This window comes from Trichosurus vulpecula, chromosome 6 (genome assembly GCF_011100635.1).
Source record: "Trichosurus vulpecula isolate mTriVul1 chromosome 6, mTriVul1.pri, whole genome shotgun sequence".
Lineage (NCBI taxonomy): Eukaryota > Metazoa > Chordata > Mammalia > Diprotodontia > Phalangeridae > Trichosurus > Trichosurus vulpecula.
In genome coordinates this window covers 77788963-77810753 of record NC_050578.1, presented here as the reverse complement: position 1 = coordinate 77810753, position 21791 = coordinate 77788963, and the positions used below count along the sequence as shown (strand labels likewise).

The window sequence follows — 21791 nt, the reverse complement described above, 5'->3', positions numbered from 1 at the left end:
ATATTTTGGTAAGTTTGTTCCCAGATTTATAATACATTTAGTTGTTACCTTAAATGAAATTTCTCTTTTGGAATTTTCATCCAGAAGAGGGTAACCAGGGTGGTAAAGGTCATCAAGTCCATAACACATGAGGATGGATTGAAGGAACTGGGCATGTTTAACCTGGAGAGGATTTGGGAGAGACATGGAAGCTGTCTTCACATATTTAAAGTGCTGTCACTGCCTCAGCTTACTCTTGTTCCATTTGGTGAAAGCAGGCAGTTGTTGAGTCATTTCAGTCGTGCCTGACTCTTCGTGAGAATCAGAACGATTGATAGACGTTTCAAAGGAACCAATTTAATCTTGATATCAGGAAAAACTTCTTAACAATTAGTGCTATCTAAAAATGGAACAGACTGCCTAAGGAGGTGGTAGGTTCCCACTCCTTGGGAGTCTTCAAACACGAGCTGGGACAATCAAGTATATCATAGTGGAGATTCCTACTGCGCAAGAGTTAGATTAGAATGATCTCTTCTCAAATTTTCTGATTCTTCCTAAAACTCTCTTTATTATTAATATACAGGTAATCTGGTAATTTTTTTCTTTTTTCCTTTCAAAACTTTTTTATTTTCAGTTCAAATTCTCTCCCTTCGTCATCCCTACTACCCATTGAGAAACAGCTTGTTTTTGTAGGTTTATTTTTTAATCCCGATAATTTACTGAAGTGATTCATTCTGTTAATGAATATTTTTGTGGATTCTTTAATGTTCTGTACCTCAGGATCTTAGAGACAGCAAAGACTTCGGAGGCTCACTAGTTTGACCATACTTGAAAACAAGAATGCTGATGAGGAATCTTCCTAGCTTTGCTTGGAGCTCACAAGTAAGAGGAAACCCCTTACCTCCCGAAGCAACTCATTCTACTTCTGGATAGCTCTAACTGTCAGGAAATCTCTCCTTAAACCAAACCAAAATTTGCCTCTTTGCAGCTTCTACCCACTGAAAGTTTTGCTCTCTAGGGCGAAGAAAAACAATAAAAATTTTCCTTCCACATGACTTCCAGAATTGAAGATAATACTCCACGTATAATCTGACTAAGGTAGAGTACAGTAGAATTATCAACATCCTTTTCTTGTACATACTTCCCTTTTTTTCCCTTTTGGAAGCAATTTGGGTCAAGTGACTTCTCCATGATCACACAACTAGTAAGTGTCTGAGGCCTGATTTAAACTCAGGTCCTCCTGACTCCAGGGCTGGTGCTCTAACCACTGCACCACCTAGCTGCCTCCTATGTTTCCTTTTTTAATTCTGCCTAAGATTGAGCAAACTTTCTTGGCTTCCACATCACCTCACTGACTGCTATTGAGCTCACATTCCATTAAGACTCCTAGATCTTCCTCAGTTGCATCTTTGCCAGTTAATCTCTCCAGTTTTTCACTTATGAAGTTCATTTATTAAATCCCTGTGTAAACCTTCTTACATTTATCCCTGTTAAAAATTGTATTGATTCAGTCCAATATTCTCACCTGATCTTTTGAAATCCAGTACATTAACTCTCTCTCTCTCAGCTTTATATCATCTGAAAATTGGGTAGGTATGCTATGTCTGCCTTTTTCCAGGTCATTGGTAAAGATGACAAATGGCAAAGAACCAAGTACAGACATTACTCTGGAGATCTTCCAAATGGACACCAAGCAATGAATGACTATTTTGGGGTCCAACCATTGCTCAGAATTCACCTTGTAGGTGAGTTTAAAGTCTGGAAAAGTTTTGCTGCATATATACATATATATATTTATACACACACACACACACACACACACACATATACACATATATACACACATAAAAAGTCAAGAATACCACCAGGCAGGAAGGCAACAATGGCCTTGCCCTCTGGTCTTTGCTTTTATTCCTGTATTTTTTTTTATCTTCCCATTCATCTGCATGGGAGACCAAAGGACTTTTGGATTTGAACCCAGAGAGCCCTTGATAATTTACTTGAAATTTTCTCCCTATTGAAAAAAAAATCTAGATTGAGAGAAATTTAGCAATCAGAAATTATTCAAGGAGGCATAAACATTTTTAACCCTAAGTCTCTAATAGAAATGTGCTTTAGGCAACAGAAAACATAAATTTAGCAGCTCTACGTTCTGAAGTACTTTGAGGCTTGGGGGAAGGAATCTCCTTTTGGAAAGAAACACTCATCTCCATAAAGACTAGGAGAAATGGACTGATACAATCCCACTTTATGGAAGAAAAACCAATAGGAAAAATCCTAGTCTGAAGACTGAATGTTCTATGATTTTTGCTTTTCTTCTCCCCTGCCCTCCCAGGCTCTTGCAAAAAAAAAAAAATCCACTCCCCTCCCCGCCCCCCAAAACAAAACCAAAAACCAAGCCTCTGGGCTTTAAGCTTACAGAACAATGGCAAATCCCATTCTTTTCCTTGTGAGGAAGAGGTGGTTCCCAAATCTAAGGTACCAGCTGAAGCCAGAAGCTGGATGCAGACTGGAATTCCACAATTTTATGCCCAATGGAGTGGTGTCTGACAGTGATGGTGGGACCAGTGAAGTGCTGTCAAGAAGCAGATGTTCGTGCCCAGCCTGGAGTAATGCAGCATCTACACAGTGTCTACACACTCAGCAGAAACTACCTGCCCGGCAGAAGGTCCAAATCCTGCAGGCAGCAGCCCTGTCAGGCAGTGAAATAACATTTCCAGAAGATATCAGTGGCACTGGAGCCCTGAAGGAGTGAGTTACCTTTAGGTGGTGTGACCCACATGGTCACATGTATTTCCTATGTGTGTATCCTTTCACAGCTGCGCCTTAGTCACAACACTCCCTACACGTGTTTACTCTTCTTTTTGATGGTGTATGTATTTGTAGGAAAATATGCCTCAGGTTTTGGAGAAAGTGGAGATAAGAAATATTTAATTGCCGCTTACTACACTATTTTATTAAATGCCTTTGCTTTGAGTAAATTGTGTCCTCTGGCTGACTAATAAAGGTGAATGCATAGGTAGGGTCTTCTGAGGTATGGTTTTGAGTGGATTTGGACCCACTGCATGAATTTAACATAGATTAGCTTTATCTGGGTGACCCACATGCAAGCCGAAGTAGTACTCCCCCCAACAGAAGCCTTTACCTCCCCCCCCCACCTTTTGTCCTACATCGCTCTACCTAGAGAATGGAAATATGTCTCATCTTATATCTACCATATTATATATATGCATAATGCATAATTGATTCTTAATTATCAATGATAATGGTGAGGAAAGACTAGAAGGAATATTGAAGACAAAATTGAAGTTCACAAATCCACAGTCTACAACTTCAAAGTTTCAGACATTGGAAAGTTAATAAAATTTTGCAACATACAGAAGTTTGGAGGGATTTGAGTTTTAGCTCTTCTTCCTTTCTTTTTCCACTAACAATCAAAGGTTCTAAGTAGAAAAGAAAGACCAGAGAAGACAAAGGGACTTAGCTGACTAACAAATGAGTGAACCCTTGCTCCACTGCTGGGAAATCGAGATATTTATCCATTTGAGGCTTTATCTGTCTTTGCTCCACCCTGCTCTAGCACATCTGTGATTCTTGGAATCACTACTGGGGAAGTGGGAAGTAATTTGGATTCGAAGTCAAAAGACCTAGAAACCTGGCACTTTTTATATATTGTTTCAATCACACCAAAAACAACTTTCCCTCCTTCTCAACACCATCCCCCACCCCCACCCTCGCCTTTGTGATGGAAAATATATAGTAATTGGATACAGGAGAGACCTGGGCTTGTCCTAACTTCAACATTTACCAAATGTATGGCTACAGGTACATAGCAGGTGCTATATAAATGTTTATTCTTTCCTTCCTTGCTTCCTTGTTTCCTTCTCACCATCCTTCCCCCCCTCCCTCCCTTCCTTCCTTTCTTCTATCCTTCCCTCCCTCCCTCCCTTCCTTCCTTCCCTCCCTCCCTCCCTTCCTTCCTTTCCTCCCTCCCTTCTTTCCTTCCTTCCTTCCCTCCCTCCCTCCCTTCCTTCCTTCCTTCCTTCCCTCCCTCCCTCTCTTCCTTCCTTCCTTCCTTCCTTCTATCCTTCCCTCCCTTTCTTCCTTCCTTCCTTCCTTCCTTCCCTCCTTCTATCCCTCTCTCCCTTCCTTCCTTCCTTATTTCCTTCCTTTCTTCCTCCTTCCCTCCCTTTTTTCTTTCATTCCTTCCTTCCTTCTTTCCTCCTTCCCCCCTCCCTTCCTTTCTTCCTCCCTCACTTCCTCCCTTACTTTCTTCTTTCATTTCTTCCTTCCTTCCCTCCTCCCCTCTCTCCCTCCCTCCTTCCATCCCTCTCTCCCTTCCTTCCTTCCATCCCTCCCTTCCTCCTTCTTTCCTCCCTCCCCTTCCTTTCTAGCTTTGATTTTCTTTTCAAGCCAGTCTGTGAAAGAATCAATGAGAAAAGGAAATACAAAACCACAGCAACATAATGATTAACCATATTTATCCCAGATAATTGGCTTTAAAACAAAAATAAAAGAAAAAGCAAACCAATTCTTAAGAAAAAGAGATGAGGACACAAGCACATCTCGCCCTCATTGAAGAGGCAAGGAGAGGAAGAATTGCTGTCCTTGGGGCTCCCTCTCTGTCTCTCTAGCTCATTAGCTGTTGATTTCCTTACTTCTCTTTCTTTGGGGAGGCTTCTGCTCTCTGGGGCTTCCAGACAGATGCTTTGGAACACCCCTGCTCTGCATCTTCTCTCTTGGCCACCTATCCACCCCCCCAGGAAGCTGCCTGTACAGCAATGAGGGATTCGATGGGCTTGTGAGTCCATACTGCCTGCCAGCCCTGGTCCCATACCAGCTTCCCCCATCTGGTACACTTGTGCCCACATCCACATTCATAGGGGCAGAAGGATCAGGCAGTAGCCTCTACCCTTCCTTTCCCTCAGCTTGGGGATAGAATTGCAGGAATGAGGAGGGCAATGCCAAGGGTTTTCTATCCACATAAGCAGGCATAAATCTCCAGCATCCACATCTCCTTGGCAAAAGCAAAGGGCATGATATAAATGTTAGCTTCTCTGAGGTCCAAGCAGAATGTTGGAATTAAGGCACATTCAAGGTTATAGACAAAAGCACTTCAGAGTTAGGCTAGAGTTTTGACTCAGGCAGTTATTGGTTGAATGGCCTTGAGGCACTTTGAGGCTGTTTTCTCATCTGTAAAAATAGAGACAATAATATTTACATTAATAGCTGACATTTATATAGCACCATGCTAAGTACTTTACAAATATTATCTCATTTGATAATGACAATAACATGGAGAGGTAGTGCTATTATTATCCCCGTTTTACAGACGAGGAAACTAAAGCAAATAGGTGTTAGGTGACTTGCCCAGGGTCACGCAGCTAGTAAGCATCTGAGGCCAAATTTGAACTCAGGTCTTCCTAACTCTGAATTTGGCACTTCTCACAGAGTTCTTGAACATATAAAACATGAGCAATTATTATGATACTATTTCAATTTCAGTTTCTCTTTGTCTCTTGTGTCATTGTCGCAGAGAATCTGAAAGTTCTTTCTACTTTAACATTTTATTTATTTATTTTTGTTTTTCTTAGGAATTTAATCATTATCAATACGTCAATATTTCAATATACAAAGAATGAAAGAGGATTGTCAATAAAATGGTGAACTTACGTTACAGTTCTTAAGCATATATCAGAATTTTAAAGCTAGCAGCAAAATTGTCATATGTCCCTCTTTAAACCTTTGTGTTTTACTTTCATGTTTTTTAATGTTTTATCGATTCTCTTTCCTTATTAGAAATTTCCTTTTATCTTACTAACTCACTTCACGCCTCCAAATGGAAGCCTTCCCTTGTGACAAATAAATTTAGTCAAGCAAAAAAACCACATTAGCCACACCTGAAAATGTCTAGTCCATCCCCTTCCTGCCAAGAGGCATGCTTCATCATTAGAGTTTTAGAGTCCTGATTGGTTGCTGTTTTGATCAGAGCGTTGAAATCCTTTCCATTGAACTCTGCTTGAGCCGATGGTTAAACATTCACACAGTGTGCTTTTCTCAGTCCATTCGCCCAATTCTTGGCTCCCTCACTAGCTGTGTGTCTTTTGGCGCTACAAAATCCCAATTCTTGTTTGAATGGAATTTGAAAGAGAGCCATCATCTGTTGTTTATCTTGACAAAAGAAAAATCTCAGCATCTTTCACTTAATCTCTAGGTTACACAGGACATCCGGGTAATTGTTTTTCTCCACTTTCAAATGAAAGGCAGATAAGAGATGGTTTATAAGAGAGACAGATGTCAGTAAGGATAACGGGCTTTGCTTGAGTCACTGAGGATGTTTTGACAAATCACATTATATCACCATCAAGACTCGTTTTGTCTACATGACAGGCTTGTTATCATTACATAGAGAAATTTAGTCTTTGAAGTAAATGACTTGGACAGGGAGAAAAATCCAAAGCTATTTCTTGGCAAAGGTTATAGCTTGATAGGCTGACTATCATTTTCTTTTGTCTTTGCTCCTAATGCACAGATTTGGGTATATCATTCCAATACTCAAAAATCTCCAGGGGCTGATCACCCCCTACCGCATTAAGTATAAACTCTTTAACCTGTCACTCAAAGCCCTTCACACGGCTCCATAAAATATTTTGCCCTGGTTAGGAACAGTCTTTGATTTTTTAAAAAAATATTTTATTTTAAATTTATGGAATAAAACAAATATTTCCATAGCATAATAGAATCAATCTCCATCTCTCTCTTTTCTCTGTCTCCTTCTGTCTCTCTCTTTATCTGTTTCTTCCACTCCCCCCGAAAAAAAGCAGCTCGTAAGTGAGGAAAGACCCAGCAAATGGTGGGGAACCAGCAGGGGGAGAGGAGGGCAGAGGAGAATTACTCGGAGGGTTGTTAACTGGGACTTTTTAGATCTGAATGTTATTAAGCAAGGAAACCCCAGGAGTGGTGAACTAAATGTTTTGAGTTTTTTAAAGTGACTTTAGCTTTGCTAAATTGCAGTGGCATAACCCGTGAGAACCTGTGATTGTAATTAACTGAAGCCAGCTGCTTGAGTCTTTTTGTAAGGGGGAAGGGAGGGAAGTAAGAAGCTTACAATCCCAGGGGAAGGACTGGCAGGGACTCATACTAGAAACAAGGGAAGGCATAGGAGGTCTAAGATGATCATATAGATGCATGTCTGGAGCTCAGGAAAAGGTTTTCAACAAGGACAACCTCAGAATTGTGACCCTGGTAGGATGTATCAGAATCAAAGGTGTCTCTGAATTCTCTGGTACTCTCTCTCTGTCTCTGGTGCTCTGTCTCTATCTCTCTGTCTCTCTCTGTCTCTCTGTCTCTTTCTCTCTCTGTCTCCCCCCCTTCTGTCTGTCTCTCACCCTTGTCTCTTCCTCTGTGTCTTACTGTCTGCCTCCATCTCTCCCCCCCTTTTCTCTGTGTCCCTCTGTCTCCTTGTCTCTGTTTTTCTGTGTTTCTCTGTCTCCCCTCCAGCATCTCTTTCTATCTTGTCCCTGTTTCCCTCTCTCTCTCTCTCTCTCTCTCTCTCTCTCTCTCTCTCTCTCTGTTTCCATCTCTCTCTCCATCTCTCTTTATCTCCCTGTTTCTCATTCTCTGTTTCTCTCTATCTCCATCTTCATCTCTCTTTCTCTCCCCTTCCCTTTGTCTCTCTCTGTCTCTTTGTCTCTGTCTTTCTTTATCTCTCTGTGTCTGTCTTTATCTCTCTCTCTTTCTCTCCCCTTCTCTACCTCTTTCCTGCTTCTCTCTCACCCAATTTCTGCACAAGAACATCCATTATCATGGCATTAGGGAGACTAAAAATAATGAGCTATGAACAATCCACTCATTATATAATCAGAGCCAGATAACTGGTTTTGTCTTTATTTTCTCTTGGTTTCTTTTTGCCTCAAAAATGTGCTTGATTTTGTGTGGCCAAGCTTTGTCATGTTGGATCCTAGATCTGCAACTGGAAGGACCTTTGAGGTCATCTAGACCAGCCACTTCATTCTAAAGATGAGGTAACTGAGACCCAGAGAGACAAATTACTTAACCAAGGTCACCCAGCATTTGTACTCTGTTCCAAGTTCAATGTTCTTTTCATTGAACTACACATATTGGATGGTTTCATATGTTGATGTCCAGTCTAGTGAAAAGAGTGTAGAACTTGAGGTCAGAAGACCTGGGTTTGCATCCTGGTTCTGTGGTTCTATAGAAGGCTTGTAACCTCCTAACTCAACTGAATTAACCTACATCCCCTCACGAGATTGTCCTGAATATCAAATTAGATTGGGGAAAACCTGAGTTTGAATAGCGTCTCAGATATTTACTAACTGTATGATCCTAGGCAAGTTGCTTTCCTGTCTGAGCCTCATTCCTCACTTGAAAATGAAGATAATAATAGTACCTATCTCATTGTGAAGATCAAATGAGATAATGTGTGTAAAGTGCTTTGTAGACCTTGAATCACTGTGTAAATGTTAATGATGATGATGAAGTAGTAAAGGCATTTGGAAAATATTCATAAAAATATTAAGGCACAATTTATTGAGTAAGTTATTTGAATGATTAGTTTAATATGTAAACAGTTATGGGCAGGGAACATTCCTTTTTAGCTTGAATTTTTTAATGGTGATATATGGCATGTATGTAAGACAACATATTTCCCAAGGGAGTGGTGGAAAAATATTGGTTGACTAATTCATGAAAGTTGTCTAGAGAATGGACACATAACGGATTATTCCCTCTACAGGAAGTGTTGAAAGAGTTGGCCTGTTGACTATCTCTTGGGCAGGGATGGCCCCTTTGGGTAATTAGTTCTTCCTCTTCTTTTCCACTGACGGTGAGGTCCTACTTACAGCTTTTCTACCATCTTGTCTTTCAGGTACTATAAGACCACTGTGCTGCTCATGTGCTTTGCTGTACCCACATTGGTGCCCTGGTACATCTGGGGAGAGAGTCTATGGAACTCCTATTTCCTAGCCTTCATCCTCCGTTACACCATCTCCCTCAATGTTACCTGGTTGGTGAACAGTGCTGCCCACATGTATGGCAACCGGCCCTATGACAAGCACATCAGCCCACGGGAGAACCCATTTGTCACTTTGGGTGCAATTGGTGAGTGGGGAGTATGAGAGCAAGGGAGCTCTGACTTGGATTGGGTGGTGGGGAGTCATATGGGAATCCTGAAGAGTCAACAGTAATGGCTGGAGTGGGTGTTACCCTCTCCACACAACTAGCTTGGGTTAGTCTTGGGCTCTAATTAATTGCTTCACAGAGTACCATGGCAACCACAGCTATAAAAACAAAGACCATATCTTTGTATTCGAGAGGTAGGAAGAAAGGGAATTCACAAGCTTTATAGAAATAGAAACAGTAAAGCAGAATTTTCTTATAAAAACCAAGAGCTAATAGGCACACAAATTAATACCCCAAAGGGTTAGGGATCATAATGTAACTTGCAGCCCGGGTCCCACAGACTCTCGGCTCGTATGCACCAGGTCTAATCTTACCCCAAGAAATTATAATTTCTCTTTGGCTCATTATGCCCCAGAGCTTATTCTTGGAAAATCTCAAAATAGAGCTTGTATCTCCACAAATGTCCCCCAGATTCCACACAAGTATTTGAGGTACTAATGCAGCTACCAGGTATAAGACAACCTATATTTCACCCCATAGAAAATGGAGAAAAAAATACTCATAGGAACCTATCAATAATGCATAAACACATTACCCACAGATCAAACCCCACAATTCTCCTTCCTGTCTGGTGAGTTCTGCCTTTCATAGGCTCCCCTCTGAGGGAAACAAGCTTGGAGTAACTTGACAGGAAACACCCCAACATTCTGATGGGTCTCACTTTTAACCCCACAAAGGTGAATATAGACATCTAGGCTTATGGTGCTACTCAGAGCTTGAACTATCCCCAAATGGAAACCGTCTTCCTGTTGGTCTCTTAGTTCACAACTTAAGGTAATAGTGGAATGCAATTACAGGTCCCTTGCTGACCTGTGGTCCACTGCTGCTCTTCTAGCTATAAGAGCCAAGTGCTCAATTCTCTTCCCTACAAAAGGCTAGTACCCCTCAGGTACTCTCAGGGACTCCTCCTTCTCTAACAGAAGCTTAGATTCTACTACTCAAGAATCTGAGGTGGCTTGAGAAGCCCTCCCCCAAGGCCAGTGCTGCCTTGGAAATCTCCCTGCTCTGTTTCAAAGACTGGATTCTGGGACCATACTATGAAGAAAATCTACCCTCCTCTATCCAAGATACTGAGATTCAGAAACTTTCACCACTTGGACAATGAGGTTCCCTCTTCACAGATTCAAGGGTGGAGCCAAGACCTCTACTCTAAGGCTTCCTATGCCTTCAAGGCAGCCATTAATGGTTCCTATGGAGGCAAGGACCCAGATCTATTCTTAGATTTGCTGCCCTGAGAGGGCAGCAGCAAGGGTATGAGGAATATTCCCTTTCTACATCCATTCCATGAGAGTATAAGCGAACCATATTATTTTGTAGGCATCCCAAGTCACGAAGACTTAATCAGATGTCCTAAATCCCTTCAGTGATATGCAGATGGGCATGTTCAAATCCTCCATAGAATGATACTTTCAGAAGTCTGAAACAAAAGCTTCCCTTCTTGCAAGCTCATCAATTTGATTGGGAAACCTCCCTTGGTCAAACACCTGCAGTAACAGTGGAATTGAACATAAATATGATATAGAACCAAAGCTATTAATTGTGCAGTCTTTCCTTCTTTGCAATTGTTACTATATCTTTTTTTACTAGAACTCCAACCTAGGACTGTCAGTACATATGCTTTTGATAGAATGTGGTAGAATTGATGTCATTTATCTGATAATTACACAAGCTGGTGTATTGGGAAATGGGGGAGAGGTTCCTAGGAGATGTTTCGGCCTTGAACAGAAGACTTATGGGAAATATGACAACTGTCTTCAAGTATTTGAAGAACTATTTGTTCCACTTGGCTTCTGAAGAGATGTAGCCCCACCATCATCACTATCATCAACACCAACCACCAGCAGCAAATAGGCAAGCCAAAGCAAAGCAGGGAAAAGCCTTGCTACAACCGCTACCTCCCCTCAGACCTTGGTGTAGGTGACCCAAGAACACATCCCCAAGATAAGTAGCAGCATGCCATCCCCCAAATCACCAGCTCTACATCCATCCTTCACTGTCACCATTAAATGGACCGACCCCACTGAAGACATGGCCATGCAATTACTTTTGCCACCAACCTCAGTTGTTGACCAACTGCTACCAAAGGGGTGGGCAAACCAGTCTAGCCAAAGTAGTGGAGGCAGCCAAGGATTCTCATCATTGGGTCCTTGACACTATCAAATGGCTCAGTATCAGAAGCAAATAAAATTTTATCAGTTGAACCCAACACTGAAGAAGATGTGTTTGTATACTAGCTTCATCTCCCCTGAATGCTCCAGCCAATCTGGGTCACTTGTCATCTGGATCTTACCATTTACCTTGCTACAGAACCTTAACCACTGGGCCTTTCCATTAGCTGACTCTCCCAAAACATGTCATCTCTCATACATACTATCATCACATATATACCAAGGTGGGAGATTTTAAAACTAAATCCCCTGGGAAGTCCTTCCTGATCACAATAGCCTCTTCTGATCACAGTAATGGCACTTCCCAACTCAAAAAAAAGGAAGGAAACAAGCATTCATTAGTGCCAGGTGCTTTACAAATATGATCTCTTTTGATCCACCTCACAACTCTGGGAGGTGGGTAGTATTATCCCTATTTTACAGTTCAAGAAATGGAAGTTAAGTGACTTGCCAATGGTCACACAGCTAGTAAGTATCTGTAAGAAGCCCAGATTTGAATTCAGGTCTTTCTGACTCCAGGTCCAGCACTCTATCCAGCATGCCACCAGCTACCTCTGGGTGGAACTGGAACATATGATCTAATAAAGGATATTCCTTTGGCAAAACATCCTTAAACAGACACTGTCTTTTCTTGAAATTGCTATTTCCAACAGAATTCGGGACATATGGTGACCAAATCTATAATGTGAATTGTGTGTCTCATTCACTGGGTTGTTAGCATATAAAGTATCCTTATTTAGGATTTGTACCATGAGTGTTTCCAAAAGGCATCAGAGGCAGCTTTCAAAATTAAACACAACACAAAGCAAGGCAATTCAGAATAAAAATAAAAATAGAACCAAACCTAGCTAACAGGGGTAGAGAAAGCAAACTTTCCTGGGCATCTGGAAGGAATTAGTTGTTGCTATTGAGTCCCAAATCTAGCTCCATTTCCAGGCAGCCAAGGCAGTGAAGCAATGCAGTTCTCATTGTTTCATAAAGTAAAGTATCCAAATTCATCAGGAGATAAAGGGTTTTTTTTCCTTCCTTCCACTCCATCTGTCTTCTCTTCTGCTTATGATTTTCCCTTAGTCCTGGATGGGTTCTTAGATAAGGGATGTTGGGGAGTATGGTGGACGTCTCTTCAACCACTGTTCAGCAGACAATGAAGATGTTTTATTCTAACAGCCATTTTTTATGTTGATTCTCTATAAAAGCTGGGTGTATGATATGAATATAACTCAAGAAGATTTTTCTTTGAGAAATAACAATAATAATAAATAATAATAATAAGGTATCATTAGATTGTTTTCTCATGGCAATTTAACTTAGGGGGAGTTCATTCATTCAGCCTGGGAGTCTTGATTGGTGAGAGTATAAAGTCACTTAACCCACTATATCTAATTGTTCCAGACCAAACTTCACATCCATCCCCGCCTGGATATCTTGTCCTGCTCTGATGCCACCCTTTTCTACCCTTCCCCTTCCACCTTTTGCTCTTGGAACATCACTACCATCAAATCAAATACAATCAAAACAGTGCTACCATAATCTCTGGAAAGGGTCAGTCAGTAAGTCAATAAACATCTATATAAAGAGACTACTATGTACTAGGCACTGTGAGAAGCACTTGGGGCATGAAGAAAAGTAAAAGAGAGTCCCTGCCTTTGAGAGGCTCACAATCTTATGGGAGAAACAACATGTAAAAAACCATGCATTAACAAGTTACACAAGGTAAATTGGAAATGGCCCACAAAGGGAAGGCACTAGAATTAGGAAGGAACAGGAAAAGCTTCATGTAGAAGGTGAAATTTTAGTTGAGACTTTAAGGAAGCCAGGAAGGCCAGGAGGCAAATATGAGAAAAAACTCCCTTCCCTGGCTACCTCTCATGTATATGTGCTGTCTCTTCCATTAGAATGTAAGGTCCTTGACAGCAGAAAATGTCTCACTTTTGGTTTTGTATCCCCAGTGACAAGTCCAGGCTTAGCACATAGTAGGCACTTAATAAATGCTTTCTTCAGTCCTTATAACTTAGAGAGCCTAGCAGAATGAATATTTAACATTTCCATGAAACCATTTCTCTCAAATCTCAAACATTGCAAGTGAACCTTTGGCAATTTCTGGATCTTGTGGTTGAATTTTCTAAAGAAAACTTTAGAAAGTCTGTAGTCTTGTGTAGTGGATTAAAGAGAACTCTGTATGCTGTAGACATTAGACATGAGTAAGGCAGAACTGACATTATAGTGAAAGTTTAGAAGGCTGATACAAATTCTTTCCCAGATGGAGAGCCAGCTACTTCCTTGTAGAGCTGTCTATGGTAAGGCCAATATTTTCCTCAAAAAGGAACTTTGAATGTGCTCAGTCACTGGAACAAGTGCTATCTGGGAACCCAAAATTGTATATCACATAGGAAAAATGAGATTCTTTGGTCTGAGAAACTTTATTTTTTTGAGTGGGAAAGAAACTTAGTATGACACCTGGAGAATGTCTGATTCTGAGGAAGACTCTATCCTGTTGGGCCTCATAGGATGAATTTTGCTGGAGAATGCATCCCCAGATCACAGAATGAATTGACCTGCTGAATGGACTTACTTAATGTTGTTATCAGTGGAGAGTGCTTGCCAAATACCATGTGGTTGGTTTTAGTTGTTACTCTGAGTCAACAGCTTCATCATCACCACCACCACCATCACCACCACCACCACCACCACCACCATCACCACCACCACCACCACCACCACCATCACCACCACCACCACCACTATCATCACCACCATCACCACCACCACCACCATCACCACCATCTTCACCCTTTCCTCTTCTTCCTTTTCCTCCTCTACCTCTTCTTGTTCTTCTCTTTTTTAAATTACATTTTTTAATGAAAATCTACCTTCTCTCTCTCTCCCACTTCTTCCTTATCCCTCCCTCTCACTGAGAAAGCAAGAAAAACAAAATCCTCTGTCACAAACACTTGAGTCAAACAAAACAAATTGCCACACTGGCCATGTCCAAAAAATATGTTGCCATCTGTACTCTGAGTGCATCACATCTCTATGAAGTGATGAGTAGCCTGTCTTATCATGAGTTCTTATCATGAGTTGTAGTTGGTCATTGATCAGTATGCCTAAGACTTGCAAAATTGATTATTTTTATGATTTTGTTGTTACTGTACAAATTGTTCTTCTGGTTCTACTCACTTCACTCTGCATTAGTTCAAGCAAGTCTTCCTAGGTGCCTCTGAAACCATCCTCTTCATAATCAATCAACATTGATTAAATACCAACTATGTGCCAGGCACTGTGTTAGGCACTGGGGATACAAGTTCAAAGAATGAAGCCATCTCTGCCCTAAGGGAGCTTGGAGAGATGAGAACCTTGGCAACTAGAAGATGGATCTAAGTACTGGATCCAATAAGCTTGGTATGGAATCTATACAGGGATGTGCTACCAAATGTTTAGAAGTGGGGGTGGGTGGGAAATGTTTGTCAGACACACTTATAAATTTAATCTGCGTTAACATTTTTTTCCACTGTTTCCTTAAGTCTAGACTCTAGACAATCAACAAAACAACAAATTAAGCTTGGATTTGTAGCACTTGCCAATTTCCAAGGGGTTCCAAGTGCCAATGCTCACATTAAAAATTTAACAACAGACTCTTGAGAGCTGATTTGAACTGCTCCAGCACACTCCTGGAACTATAATAAAATTATATGGTTCCTCTATACGCAGTTAAAATTTGATGAAAGATGCATTCATGATTACTTAAGTCTTACACCATTCTTCACTGCTACTTAAAAAACTTTTAACAAAAAAAGTTTACTTAATATTATGGTAAGGATAACTGGCAAAGATACAGTATTGGTTCAATTGGCTGTACCTCCTCTCTTTTTCATATGGACACTAGTCAAGTGTGTTGATATTCAAAACAACAGGAAAATCAAATCTAAAGAACTCCTGCTCCTGGTGCCCTAGGCTTTATATGTCTCAGATGACTGGGAAACTATGTCAACAGTTCAAACATGAATGTCCTGTACCAATTAAGTTTTGTTTTTGTTTTTTGGTGAGGCAATTGCGGTTAAGAGACTTGCCCAAGGACCAATTAAGTTTTGAGGACAGTGTTATTGCATCCTTACTAAATACAGTTTTAAAACTTTATTTTAAAATTTATTTTAAAAGCATTAATTTGTTATCTCTTCCTCCCTTCTTTTCTGTGTTTGAACAATAAAACAAAACAAAACACTCACAATAAGTATGCACAGCTCAGTAAAGTAAATTCCTTTATTTGCCAGCTCCCATTTTGAATTCTCTGTCCATGACTTTTCTGGTGAGAGATGGGTGGTGAGAGTCATCTTCAGCCCTCTGGACTCATGGCTTATCATTGTGTTAATCAGCTTGGCTTCATGTTCTAACACTGAACCAAGACACCTACCACAGAAGGTTCTCGTGAGGCTCAAATGAATGCTAAAGGGCTTTGCAAACTCAAGTGATACAGCAATGTCTACTGTTATTAGTACTTATTATTACTATTTGCATCAGCATTCTACCTGGAAAGAAGTTGGCTAATTTTTTAAACTATTTTCTTTGTTTTCTAGGTGAAGGCTTCCATAATTATCATCACACCTTCCCATTTGACTATTCTGCCAGTGAATTTGGCTTAAAATTCAACCCGACCACATGGTTCATTGACTTCATGTCCTGGTTAGGGCTGGCCACTGATCTTAAACGGGTTCCCAAGCAGATGATCCAAGCCCGTAAAGAGAGGACTGGAGATGGCAGTGCTTGACTATTGACCTTTATCCAAAATATATGCTGTTTACTTATTGGTTCTTTGCTTTGAGCAATGTAGTCTTGACGTTCATTTTGTTGGGGGTGGGGGGAGTCTGTTGTGGTTTTATTTTGGGGCTATTTGTTTTAAGAATCAGCTTGTCTAATGTCTCAAATCAAACTCATAATTGAAATGTAAGAGGAAAAGTCAGAATAGCTGTTATTTATCGTTAGTGTTCCAAGATGTAGGATATGGAATAGTCTTTGTAGTTATATGTCAGATGTACAGTCATAAGCTTATTATATATGGTCTTGACCCTGACTGGATGAAAGAATTGATTAGTCTTTCTAAGTTATGGTAAGCATTACAACTTTTTTTTAGTAACTAATCAAATATGCCTTTTGGAGATATACTACATGAAGAATTCAGTAGGCAGAGTGAGAAAACAAAAAAAAGGGGAGGGGGCTTAAGTATGCTTTTTAAGAAAGTTTATTCAGGGTCTGGAATTGCTTTGTTTTCTTTTAAGAAAGAAAAATTGGCTTAAAGTAATACAGAGGAGAAAAAGGGAAAAGGCTCTCATTTTTTACCTTGTTACTAAGCTTATTGATACTTCAGTTTCTTTGCTAATTTTGTTTTCTGCTCTGCAAATTTTGTGTTTAAAGCTACACACCAAGCTGGTCCTGTAAACTGTGAACCATTTAAATACTTCATCTCTTCTCGTAGGGTTATGGTCTGGACCTATGATTCATCCCTCCTCATAGAGTTATGGTCTGGACTTGTGATTTTATTTGTATGGAAACTTCCCATGTGAGGAAACTCTCTCTACTGATATAGGCTGGCACCTTTTCTGCAATTTACAGTCTTAGAGAGTTACCCAGAGGACTCAGAGAATAAGTGACTTGCCCAGAGTCACACAGCCAGGATGGGCCAAAGGACCCAGGTCTTCCTGGCTTCAAGGCTAGCTTTCTATCCACTACTCCAGCCTGTCTGTTATCTATTCTCATTGCCAGTGTCATTTGTAAAGGAGCCTAGTGCAAATATGCCTGGTGCCAAATAAAGCCCTCATTTAAATGTTGACAGAGCTGGTTTATAGTCTAATCAATCACTGTCACTGGTACTATGGGTACTTCGGCTACTCTCTCAAAGTAAGTCTATTAATTTTCCACATCAGGCAATCAGATCATAATTAACTGGCATTTATCTAGAATTCAGTGTCTACTAATGTTTAAGTGCATGCAGCATTCATTAAGTTAGCATCAAAATATAAAATGATGATTACATAATGAGCTTCTGAATTTTTTTTAAAAATGTGTGTCAAGTTGCCTGGTAAGGAGCATGTTGAATTAATGGAGCATAGTGCCCTTCATTTTACATGTTAGTCAGTACAAGAGAAAAGCCTTACATCATTGGCATTTGGAGCACTTTGAAGACAACTATTTTTAGGAAAGTTGTAGAATTTTAAATTTAAAATTTTTTAAAGAAATGATTCCTATATGAAATTGTCCTCATAATGTACCTGATACTGAGGGTATTTAACAGTGTTAATTTGTCCATTAATGGTGTGTACATTTCAGAGTGATTTACAATAAATTATTATGAATTAATTTTTGCGTTTGTCCAGATATTAAAAGTTCTTGTGAAGATTGAGTAGCTCAGGAACACTAAAGGAATGAACAAATAATTCAGCATATCCTTGGCTTCATGTTTAATTTAGAATAAAGGACAGATTATATATTTTGGATAATGGAGTGGACTTAGATTCAAATCATGACTCTCTCACTAACGGTGTGATCTTGAGCTAGCCACTTACCCTTTGGGGGGGCCTCTGTTTCCCATCTGTAGACTAGGGTATTGGATTAAAATGATTGCCAAAGATTATGAAGGCTTGGGCAAGAAACTGAATGCATGAGTTAGAATTTCCTCACTGCTACTTTCTGAAGTCAAGGAATGAAGAAGTAAAAAATTAATTTGGGAAGCAAATAGCTGGCTAAGAAAGTGATGTTTGAGAATGAGATGCCAAGACTCTTGGCCAGAGATGGAGTGTCCCTAATAAAGGTTGGTAAGAATACTTATTTGGAGTCTTGCAAATCTAATCAAACAATCTTTGGACTGAAAAGGATTGACAAGAGGGAAAACTACTAAGAAAATGTCAGACCTGGCCAACTTAATGCTAAGTCTAAATTACTTATTGACTTAACACAAATATAAAAAAAAATTAAAACCTCATATAGTAATGTAGCCCTTATATCCTCAGGGGGTCCTTATCCCAATTCTCACTCTCACTGGGAAGTTGGATACCCACTTGAAGAATAGATCTTCTTTTCTGGGTTCTAGAGGTACCCCTAAGGCACAATGGAACATATTTCTAATATCATTGGCTTGAGACCCCTTCTGGATTGCTCTCCCCATATCAATCAACAGTTATAGTTGATATCTCCATTATATCTTTGACTGACCCAATAATTAGCACTCCAGTCTCATTTAACCAGTTAACATCAATTGGCCTTTACAAAAGGTTATTTACTAAGATATAGCAAAACTAGAAGTATAAATATTTCCCCTTTATACCCCTGGGGGCACACTCTCTTCTCCATTACGTTAGTCCTTGAGTAGAGTAGCCTCAAACAAAACAATTTCAATGGCACATTCACTTCACCTCTGAATGAAGATGGATGAGCTCCTCCCTACTGATTGGTTTCAATCCACTACTGAATTGCCCCTGGCTTCGCTCCTCCTCCTACTCATCTGACCACAGACTCTAGCATGGACTCCCATCACTGGGGCTTGGGAGGTTAGTTTTTATGACCTCTCAAAGCACACAGTTCACTCTGTCTCCAATATTCCTTCACTTAAGTCTGGAAATAATAGACACCACTTGGACAGAAGAAATGGTAGGGTGAAGTGCTCATGGCACCATGTCTACTGTGGTAGAGAGATGACAGGTCTCTCTCCCCAGGAACAGGGACATGTGTTGGAGGCTTTATGTGGCTCTTGGAGGGAGAGGACCTGAGGATCCTTCCTCATTCAAGGGTTCTCAGCAGCTTATCTTCTTTGTTCACCATCAGGAATGAAAACGTGCTCCCATAGGAGTCTTTTGTTTGCATGCTCAGTTCCAACTCCACAGCCAATTAAGAGACCATCCTACCTGGTAGGCAGAAAGGAAATGGTCACAGAAATTCTACCCATGGTCTGAAGTCCATGTGGAAGATTCCATCAACCAAACAGGCTGCATGTGATCACAAAGGGCTGGACTCTCATTGGCCAGTTCTCTTTTACACTCAAATACAGAGTATTCCAAAAGTTTTAATGTAATTTTAGGTTTTAATAGCTCAAAGTGATTCACATAGCTTCGCGTTAATATTTTATAGATACCAAGATGTGTGGAATGAAAGACCCTCACCAGTTAAAAGTTAATAAGGAGCCATCTCAGGGTGGGAACAGAAACAAATTTTATTCAAATCTCGAGAACTGGGCATCCTCTACTAGCACAGAGCAGAACCAGCAAAGGAGGTGCTTTACAAGAGGCAAAACACCAATAATTATACCTAATACAAGAGAATTCCCACCCACCTCTGACCCTTCTCACCATTGGCTGGGAGGTGGGCTTACAATCTGAGCACAAAAGCTAGACAAAGAACTGGGAAATTGAGGCACAGAAAGTCCAATTCCCATTCCCTGAGTTAATGACTACAACTGAGGTGACATCTATAAATCTAAAGAAGGAGAATAGGATAAGGGGAGGGGGAGACCCTCTCCATTCTTCTACAGTACTTTTACAGTAAAGGAAAGCAGGTCACAGTGACCCTATCCTTACTGAGCAAATCTTTAAACCAGAACCAGAAGAAAGAACAAAAAGTTTCAGGGTAAACTTTCCCAGAGGCTGAGCCATCAGACTCTCATGGCCTCAGAATTTTTCCACTTCCCTATTTCTTGATTTTTAAACATTTCTTAGTACAGATACAGATATATATTTATACATATCTTCCCTGTGAAATCTTCACATTTTATTTACCTCACACGAAGGTGGGCAGAAAGTGAAGAATTTTCAGCCCAATACAAAAGTTTAAAGCAATCCTTTCTTAAAGCATACCATAGATACAGATACCATAGAGAGTGACTACAAGGAAGGAGGAAGAACATCAGTTGAGATGCCCAGTAGTTAACACTAAACAAAATCCAAGAATAAAGCCAGGAATAAAACTCTCAGCCTCCTATTTCTAAACACATATGTTGAAAGTTTAGGCAACAAGCAAGAGAAAACAGATATCCAAACACAGGAAGACAAAATGGACCTCATGAGTATTGTGATGTTTAAAAAGGTCAGGAGACATAATCATTTTATCAATAATGCTAGCATTTTATTAATAAAGGAGGTCAGTGGCACTCTTGAATGCCAAGGTCCCCCCATTGATACATGGATATTGGCTCACAGTTTATATGCCGTTGGAGGAGTGGGTGTTTGTGAGGGTGGCAATCAACTCTGGTTAACAAGTAATGAGAGAGAATGAATATTACAATGAGGGGCTAGACCTTTCTATTCTAATGAGCTGATTATGTCATGGTAAGTGTAAAAGACATGGCATGGTCAGAAGAAGACTAATCAAAATAGATGGCGATGATAAGGGGATTCAATATGGGGATATAGAACTAGTTGAATGGTTAGACCCAAAGGATAATTTTTGGTGGCTCAATGTCCCCTTGGCTAGAGGTCTCTACTAGTGTACTCAAAGGATCCATGCCTGATCCTTTGATACTGAATGTTTTTATCCACTCTTTGGATAAATGGATAGATGGCATGTTCAGTACATTTGCAGATAACATGAAACTGGAGGGGTAGCTCACATCCTGGCCAACAGAGTCAGGATACAAAAAGATCTTGACAGACTGGTTGATTCATTGGGTTGAATCTAATAAGATGAATCCCAATAGGGAAATATGTCAAAGTCTTGTACTTGGATTCACAACAATCAGCTTTGCAAGTACAAGGTAGAGGAAGCATAGTTGGACAGCAGTTGATCTGAAAAAGATTTGGACATCTTAGTGGAAGCACCATGAATCAGTAGTATGAAAGCAGATAAAGCTTGGCCTACATGGAGGGCCATAGCTTCCAGAATAAGAGCCTGATCTAACTACATCTGGAGTACTGTGTTCAGTTATGGGTACAACAGTTTCTGAATGGCATTGATAAGATGGAGAATGTCCAGAGGAGAGCAGTCAGGATGGTAAAAAGTTTCAGTCTATGATGTAAGAGGATCGGTTAGAGAACCTGGGCATGTTTCACCTGCTGAAGAAGAGACTCAGGGAGGTCATGCTAGCTATTCCAAAGTATTTGAAGAGCTGTCATGGGCGGGGGTAGGGAGTGTTGGGAGAATTAGATTTTGTTCTGTTTGGGATAAAGGAGCAATGGGTAGAAGGTGCAAAGAAGCTAATTTAGACTTGGGGGAGTCAAGGAAAACTTTTGAATAATCACAGCAATCCAACAGTTGTCCTGCAGAGGAATGGGCTACCTAAGGAGGCAATAGGGTCCTTATCCTGGGCTGGGTGAGGTTGGTGGGTCTTCAAGCAAAGACTGGACCACTTGTCTGGAAAGCAATAGTGGGTATTCTTTTCAGGAACAGATTAAACCAAAGAGTCACTGGGGCCCCTACTGAATGTAAAATTCCATGCATCTGTTTCCAGATGGCCTCTGAGTCCCTATG

General features: G+C 40.4%; 1 protein-coding gene across 2 annotated transcripts in view; it reads left to right on the top strand.

Annotated features, from left to right (window-relative positions):
• Positions 1-17696, top strand: part of SCD5 (stearoyl-CoA desaturase 5) — a 65004-nt gene extending 47308 nt beyond the window's left edge. The window contains exons 4-5 of one of the 2 annotated variants that reach the window (XM_036762398.1): positions 8867-9099; positions 15920-17696. In XM_036762398.1, the coding sequence (XP_036618293.1) occupies positions 8867-9099; positions 15920-16110 (424 nt within the window). In that variant the 3' untranslated portion in view covers positions 16111-17696. Of the gene's footprint in view, positions 1-8866; positions 9100-10497; positions 10839-15919 lie in introns of those variants that run through there. The other variant, XM_036762399.1, reaches the window with a different exon arrangement.
• The last annotated feature ends 4095 nt before the right edge of the window (positions 17697-21791 follow it).